This window comes from Bombina bombina, unplaced genomic scaffold, assembly GCF_027579735.1.
Source record: "Bombina bombina isolate aBomBom1 unplaced genomic scaffold, aBomBom1.pri scaffold_937, whole genome shotgun sequence".
Taxonomy (NCBI): Eukaryota; Metazoa; Chordata; class Amphibia; order Anura; family Bombinatoridae; genus Bombina; species Bombina bombina.
In genome coordinates this window covers 16052-25000 of record NW_026512418.1, presented here as the reverse complement: position 1 = coordinate 25000, position 8949 = coordinate 16052, and the positions used below count along the sequence as shown (strand labels likewise).

General features: G+C 37.7%; 1 protein-coding gene across 1 annotated transcript in view; it reads right to left on the bottom strand.

The window, feature by feature from the left end:
* LOC128644298 (COP9 signalosome complex subunit 9) overlaps window positions 1-8643 on the bottom strand; it is a 13832-nt gene extending 5189 nt beyond the window's left edge. Inside the window, exon 1 of the mRNA XM_053696965.1 lies at window positions 8505-8643. Coding sequence (XP_053552940.1) covers window positions 8505-8567 — 63 coding nt within the window. The 5' untranslated portion in view covers window positions 8568-8643. The remainder of the gene's footprint in view (window positions 1-8504) is intronic.
* Window positions 8644-8949: the final 306 nt, after the last annotated feature.

Here is an 8949-nt window from a genome sequence, read left to right as displayed (position 1 = left end):
TATTTGTGATGCCATTTTTGATATCAGAATTGATGTTAGATATATGTCTTTAGCTATTTTAGCTAGAAGAGCTTTATGGCTTAAATCTTGGAATGCTGATATGACTTCTAAATCGACATTGCTATCTCTTTCTTTCCAAGGCAATAAATTATTTGGTTCTCAGTTGGATTCTATAATCTCAACTGTCACGGGGGGGGGGGGGGGGGGGGGAGGGAGCTTTATTGCCTCAGGATAAAAAAAAAATCTAAGGGTAAATTTAAAGCTTCTAACCGTTTTCGTTCCTTTCGACAGAATAAGGAACAGAAACCTAGTCCTTCCCCTAAGGAATTTGTCTCCAATTGGAAGCCTTCCTCAATCTGGAATAAATCCAAGCCATTTAAGAGATCTAAACCAGCCCCCAAGTCCGCATGAAGGTGCAGCCCTCATTCCAGCTCAGCTGGTAGGGGGCAGATTAAAATTTTTCAAGGATGTTTTGATAAATTCAGTCCAAAATCATTGGATTCAGAACATTGTCTCTCAGGGGTACAGAATAGGTTTCAGAGTAAAATCGCCTGTGAGAAGTTTCTTTCTCTCACGCATTCCAGTGAACCCAGAGAAAGCGCAGGCTTTCCTATAGTGTGTTTCAGACCTGGAGTTATCTGGGGTAATTGTTCCAGTTTCTTATCAGGAACAGGGTCTGGGGTTTTATTCAAATCTGTTCATTGTCCCAAAGAAAGAAAATTCATTCAGACCAGTTCTGGATCTAAAAGGTCTTGAATCGTTAAGTAAGGGTACCAACATTCAAAATGGTGACTATAAGGACTATTCTGCCTTTTGTTCAGCAAGGGCATTATATGTCCACAATAGACTTACAGGATGCATATCTTCATATTCCGATTCATCCAGATCACTATCAGTTCCTGAGATTCTCTTTTCTAGACAAGCATTACCAATTTGTTGCTCTTCCTTTTGGCCTAGCAACAGCTCCAAGGATCTTTTCAAAGGTTCTCGGTGCCCTACTCTCTGTAATCAGAGAGCGGGGTATTGTAATGTTTCCTTATTTGGACAATATCTTGGTACTTGCTCAGTCTTTACGTTTTGCAGAATCTCACACGAATCAACTAGTGTTGTTTCTTCAAAGACATGGTTGGAGGATCAATTTACCAAAAAGTTATTTGATTCATCAGACAAGGGTAACCTTTTTAGGTTTCCAAACAGATTCAGTATCCATGACTTTGTCTCTAACAGACAAGAGACGTTTGAAATTGGTTGCAGCCTGTCGGAACCTTCAGTCTCAATCATTCCCTTCAGTAGCTATGTGCATGGAGGTTTTAAGTCTCATGACTGCAGCATCGGACGCGATCCCCTTTGCTCGTTTTCACATGAGACCTCTTTAGCTTTGTATGCTGAACCAATGGTGCAGGGATTATACAAGGATATCACAATTAAAAGGGACACTGAAGCCATTTTTTTTTCTTTTGTAATTCAGAAAGAGCATGCAATTTTAAGCAACTTTCTAATTTGCTCCTATTATCACTTTCTTCATTCTCTTGATATCTTTATTTGAAAAAGGCATCTAAGCTTTTTTTTGGTTTCAGTACTCTGGACAGCACTTTTTTATTGGTGAATGAATGTATCCACCAATCAGCAAGGACAACCCAGGTTGTTCACCAAAAATGGGCCGGCATCTAAACTTACATTCGTGCATTTCAAATAAAGATACCAAGAGAATGAAGAAAATTTGATAATAGGAGTAAATTAGAAAAGTTGCTTAAAATTTCATGCTCAATCTGAATCACGAAAGAAAAAATATGGGTACAGTGTCCCTTTAATATCCTTAGATCCCAATGATAGACTATCTCTGATTTGTTGGTTAGATCACCATTGTATAGTTCAAGGGGCCTCTTGTTCGTCCAGCCTGGACTGTGATCACAACAGATGCGAGTCTTTCAGGTTGGGGAGCTGTCTGGGGATCTCTGACAGCACAAGGGGTTTGGAAATCTCAAGAGGCGAGATTACCAATCTATTTTGGGGTTTGGAAATCTCAAGAGGCGAGATTACCAATCTATTTTGGAACTCCGTGCGATTCTCAGAGCTCTTCAGTTTTGGCCTCTATTGAAGAGAGCCGTTTATTTGTTTTCAGACAGATAATGTCACAACTGTGGCATATGTCAATCATCAGGGTGGGACTCGCAGTCCTCAAGCTATGAAAGAAGTGTCCCGGATCTCATCTAAACAAGAAACTTCCCAGGTACCTGTACAGGTCCAGGGATCCTCAGGCGGAAGCAGTGGATGCATTGACACTTCCTTGGAGTTATCAACCTGCCTATATTTTACCGCCTCTAGCTCTTCTTCCAAGATCATCATGGAGCAATCATTTGTACTACTGGTGGCTCCAGCATGGGCTCACAGGTTTTGGTATGCGGATCTTGTTCGGATGTCCAGTTGCCAACCATGGCCACTTCCACTAAGGCCAGACCTATCTCAAGGTCCGTTTTTCCATCAGGATCTCAAATCATTAAATTTGAAGGTATGGAAATTGAATGCTTAGTGCTTAGTCATAGAGGTTTCTCTGACTCAGTGATTAATACTATGTTGCAGGCTCGTAAATCTGTTTCTAGAAAGATTATCGAGTTTGGAAGACTTACATTTCATGGTGTTCTTCTCATAAATTCTCTTGGCATTCTTTTAGAATTCCTAGAATTTTACAGTTTCTTCAGGATGGTTTGGATAAGGGTTTGTCTGCGAGTTCCTTGAAAGGATAAATCTCTGCTCTGTTTTATTCCACAGAAGAATTGCTAAACTCCCTGATATTCATTGTTTTGTACAGGCTTTGGTTTGTATCAAGCCTGTCATTAAATCAATCTCTCCTACTTGGAGTCTTAATTTGGTTTTGAAGGCTTTACAGGCTCCTCCGTTTGAGCCTATGCATTCTTTGGACATTAAATTGCTTTCTTGGAAAGTGTTGTTTCTGTTGGCCATCTATTCTGTTAGAAGAGTTTCTTAATTATCTGATCTTTCTTGTGAGTCTCCTTTTCTGATTTTCCATTAGGATAAGGCAGTTTTGCGGACTTCATTTAAATTCTTACCTAAAGTTGTGAATTCCAACAACATTAGTAGGGAAATTGTTGTCCCTTCTTTGTGTCCCCATCCTAAGAATTCTTTGGAAAGATCTTTACATTCTTTGGATGTGGCGAGAGCTTTGAAATATTATGTTGAAGCTGCTAAAGATTTCAGGAAGACTTCTAGTCTATTTGTTATCTTTTCTGGTTCTAGGAAAGGTCAGAAGGCTTCTGCCATTTCTTTGGCATCTTGGTTAAAGCTTTTGATTCATCACGCTTATTTGGAGTCGGGTAAATCCCCGCCTCAGAGGATTACAGCTCATTCTACTAGGCCAGTTTCCACTTCCTGGGATTTTAAGAATGAAGCTTCAGTTGATCAGATTTGCAAAGCAGCAACTTGGTCTTCTTTGCATACATTTACTAAGCAGTTTTTGGTAGAAAAGTTCTTCAGGCAGCTGTTTCAGTTTGATTCTTCTGCTTATAATTTAAGTTTTTTTCTTTTCCATTATAAGATTAAAAAACTTATGATTTGGGTTGTGGATTAATTTTTTCAGCGAAATTGGCTGTCTATTTTTTATCCCTCCCTCTCTAGTGACTCTTGCGTGGAGTTCCACTTCTTGGGTATTGCTATCCCATACGTCACTAGCTCATGGACTCTTGCCAATTACATGAAAGAAAACATAATTTATGTAAGAATTTACCTGATAAATTAATTTCTTTCATATTGGCAAGAGTCCATGAGGCCCACCCTTTTTATGGTGGTTATGATTTTTTTGTATAAAGCACAATTATTCCAATTCCTTTGTTTATGCTTTTGCTCCTCTCTTTATCACCCCACTTCTTGGCCATTCGTTAAACTGAATTGTGGGTGTGGTGAGGGGTGTATTTATAGGCATTTTGAGGTTTGGGAAACTTTGCCCCTCCTGGTAGGATTGTATATCCCATACGTCACTAGCTCATGGACTCTTGCCAATATGAAAGAAATGAATTTATCAGGTAAATTCTTACATAAATTATGTTTTTTTACATGTTTTTTCATGATTAAAAGAAGCATACTGAGACAATGGTATTGGGGCAAATAAGGCACCTAAAAAGTATTTGTATAAAATGGTGGGTATTGGGTAAATAATGTAGAAACTTAGAGAAGGTGCATGATTATAAGTTGACATAAGTTACACAAACAATACAAACACAGCAATTTAGTATAACAGCATCATGTAAGAATGGTTTGAATACAATTTATGGAGAAACAACAAAACCGATGCCACAATATGTATTATGTCACCTCTGGTATGCTTTTAGATCTAAAATGCCCTTTTGTTACCACACTAAACTAAATATGAACCCGATACATTCCTGATAGTTACAAAACCAATTTAAACAGTTATATGTTATGCACACTGAAAGGTTTTGTTATAACATCATTGAAATAAAATGTGTAGAAGAGAAATCACACTTCATTAGGGATGAAACATTGATGACGAAAACTGTCAAATGCCTGTTTAACCCTTTGAGTGCTAAGCAATTTCCCACCTGGGTGCCAAGCTGGATATAAAAAGTCTACACTCCCCTGTTAAAATGTCAGGTTTCTGTGATGTAAAAAAAATGAGGCAAAGATAAATCATTTCAGAACTTTTTCCACCTTTAATGTGACCTATAAACTGTACAACTCAATTGAAAAACAAACTGAAATCTTTTAGGTAAAGGGAAATAAAATAATATGGTTGCATACGTGTGCACACCCGCTTATAACTGGGGATGTAGCCGTGTTCAGAAATAAGCAATCACATTCAAAACCATGTCATCACACACCTGCCATAATTTAAAGTGCCTCTGATTAACCCCGAATAAAGTTCAGCTGTTCTAGTAGGTCTTTCCTGAAATTTTCTTAGTTGCGTTCTACACAAAAGCCATGGTCCGCAGAGAGCTTCCAAAGCATCAGAGGGATCTCATTGTTAAAAAGGTATCAGTCAGGAGAAGGGTACAAAAGAATTTCCAAGGCATTAGAAATACCATGGAACACAGTGAAGACAGTCATCAAGTGGAGAAAATATGGCACAACAATGACATTACCAAGAACTGGATGTCTCTCCAAAATTGATGAAAAGACGAGAACAAAACTGGTCTGGGAGGCTACCAAGAGGCCTACAGAAAAATTAAAGGAGATGCAGGATTACCTGGCAAGTACTGGCTGTGTGGTACATGTGACAACAATCTCCCATATTCTTCATATGTTTGGACTTTGGGGTAGACAGCAAGATGGAAGCCTTTTCTTACAAAGAAAAACATCCAAGCCCAGCTAAACTTAGCAAAAACACATCTGAAGTGTCCCAAAAGCATGTGAGAAAAGGTGTTATGGTCTGATGAAACCAAGGTTGAAGTTTTTGGCAATAATTCCAAAAGATATGTTTGGCGCAAAAACAACACTGCATATCACCAAAAAGAACACCATAAACATGGTGATGGCAGCATCATTTTTTTTGTAAAAAACCTGCAATTGCGATTTTCTTATAAATGACTATAACACCTTCATTTTGCATTCTAAAGTTTATTTAACACTACAGAATCTTAATGTACATGTTTCTCAATGTCCAATACACTCTTGGAGCATAAAAAAAACAAACCATAAAATAGTTAAAATAAAATTTGCTGCCTGTGATGTGATTAAATAGTAGCCACTAGCCAGTTATTAGGTCTTATAACACACAACATTGTCATGTTTTCTTGGACAGTCATTCTAACAGTGGTATGATTAACAAATGAAGCAGTATAAGCCACATACACACATACAATCACATACACAGTTGCACACAGATATATATCAAATAGAGCATACAGTTTTAATCAACGAGGGAGAGAGATAGAGATTCATCTATATATAGGAGAGAGATAGAGATTTTATATATATATATATATATATATATATATATATATATATATATATATATATATATATATATATATATATATATATATATATATATATATATATATATATAGTGAGTTGAATCCAGCACCATAGGTTTTAGTAAAGTTTCTTTCCCACCTGTGTGCACGTTACCAAGGAGTATCAGCCAAACTCCAGTGTATACAGTCCATGTAAAAAACAAGGTAACAGCACCACAGTGTTTTTTACATGGAATATATATATATATATATATATATATATATATATATATATATATATATATATATATATATATATATATATATATATATATATATATGAGAGAGAGAGAGAGAGAGAGATATCTATATCTCTTCTTCAGAAGGAAAAACGCTGCACTCACCGGTCTTGAGAATGATACACTTTATTCAAAATCTCATCACACCAGCTCATAGCTGCATAAATAGAGGCAACATTTACAGACCTTGACATTACCCACTGAAAAAGGTGCCAGCTTGGTACCGAAACTTCTCGGGGTATTTATGCGGCTATGAACTGATGTGATGAGAGTTTGAATAAAGTGTATCATTCTCAAGACCGGTGAGTGCATCGTTTTTCCTTCTGAAGAGGATAAAGGGATTTTTGTATGTATTGTACGCAGCACCCTGGCTGTTGCTAAATAAGTTATAGTGAGTGCACCTGGAATTGGATTATATATATATATATATATATATATATCTCCCACATTCAATACAGTTCTGGCTGGTAATACACTTTTTCATGAAAAGTGACGAACGGCACATTACCAGCAAATCAAATTCACCATTCACACATGACTAAATGTAATAAGTGTAATCAGCCAAACCATGAAAAGTGATGGAACTGCACCTTCCCAGCAACATATACAGACCAAAACCACCAGCCACACATAACTAGATGTGATGAGTATAATCAACCACAAATGATCCACAGATCCAGTTATGTGTGTCTGTTGAATTTGGTCTGTAAATGTTGTTGGGAAGGTGCTGTTCCATCACTTTTCATGAAAAAGCGTATTAGAATGTGGTTTCTGTGGATGATCACACTTATTTCATCTAGTTATGTGTGGCTGGTGAATCTGGTCTGTATATGTTGCTGGGAAGGTGCCGTTCCGTCACTTTTCATGAAAAAGCGTATTACCGGCAGGAACAGGTATTGGAACGTGGTTTCTGTGGATTGTTTGTGATTGATTACCCTTATCACATCTAGTTATGTAGGGCTGGTGAATTTGTTCAGTATATGTTGCTGGGGAGGTGCTGTTCCATCAATTTTTATGAAAAGCGTATTACAGGCCAGAACAGATATCATAATCTGGTTTCTGTGGATGGTATGTGGCTGATTACAGTTATTACATTTAGTCATGTGTGACTGGTGAATTTGATGTATCTGGTTTGCTGGGAAGATGTTGCTCTGTCACTTTTCATGAAAAAGTGTATTACAGGCATTGGAACATGGTTTCTGTGGATGGTTTGTGGCTGATTACACTTCTCACATTTAGTCATGTGTGACTTTGGTGTATCTGGTTTTCTGGGAAGGTGCTGTTCGGGGCTGTTATGTTTGGTTCTAAACACTATTTTGGTAGTTAAATGGTTAATTAAATGTTACATCACAAAGATTATTGTTCATAAAATTGTTCTAGATACATAGTCTCTAACACATCCCATTATATTTTTAATCAATTTCCTTCATAAAAGGCCTATTCCGTTCCGGCTTTTACACCGTTCCCTAAGTAAGCTGGGATGGTCTCCAGGTCTCATAAGCACTATTGAAATCGTCACAAATACGCGAGTACCAGCACAGTATGGTAGAAGTAATATTCTTTATTTAAGACCCATGTTAAAAATAGCAACATTTCGGGGTTAACCCCTTAGTCATTCCATCTGGCATGACTAAGGGGTTAACCCCGAAACGTTGCTATTTTTAACATGGGTCTTAAATAAAGAATATTACTTTTACCATACTGTGCTGGTACTCACGTATTTGTGAATATTGTTTGGGGCATTGCATTTACCCCCTATACCGAGCACTAACAGCGGTGCTGTATTCCCACCTTCTTTGGACTGTGACTATTGAAATCGTATTCGCCAATATTGAGGAATGCGTGCATAAGGCGAGAACGCTACTGCAGCAGTGATGGCATATTACTGGGGCGTTCTGTTGTATTCTCTACCATAAACCTATGTCACAGCTCCCATTTATTAAAGCATGTGTAGTACATTTACACCGGGCACCCAAAAAAAACAACCTAAAGGCACCAGTTATGTTACAGCGTGTTTTTATATATAATATTTCAATGTTGTCATATTCAGACTCAACGACGCGTGACAACTTGCAGATAAAATCATATATAGGTCTAAATATTGGTTAATCGGGTTTTAAATCGCCCTGTTGGGTCTGTAATTCCTACATACGTGTGATATACCCGCACTATCAGACACAAGCTATGGCAATAATATAAGATCCGGTATATACAGCACTATACGTGACGACACAAAGAGCAAGCTACCACATGAACTAAACCCAGAAGCTACACTCACCTCATCCAGATCCACATAGGGTCCGGCCCCCTCAGGGAACATCTCATCCACCGCAGGCTTCATGTTAAAAACAATCTCTTACTACTTTTCCGGGTCACCGAGAGCGGAAATTGTAAATAACCGGAAGAGGTAATTACAAAGTAATAACATCACTTCCGGGTATTTGTTGCTTAATTGCTGCTTCGCACTCGCTATCTCGACCCAAGAGAAGTTGACTTCTCTCTCTCTCTCCGTCTGTGGCTTTTTTTTATACCAGTAACGTAGATGTAGATTGGCGAGTTTGCAAACGGAACCAGATTGATATAAAAAAAACTATTTTATTTCTACGCACTAAAGACTCATGTAATCTCCCCAATAGAAGTATAAATGTTTGGCTTCTTGCTGAATAACGTGATACGTAAAAAGAGGAACTAGATAATTCTACTAAAGTTTTTATATTTTTTAC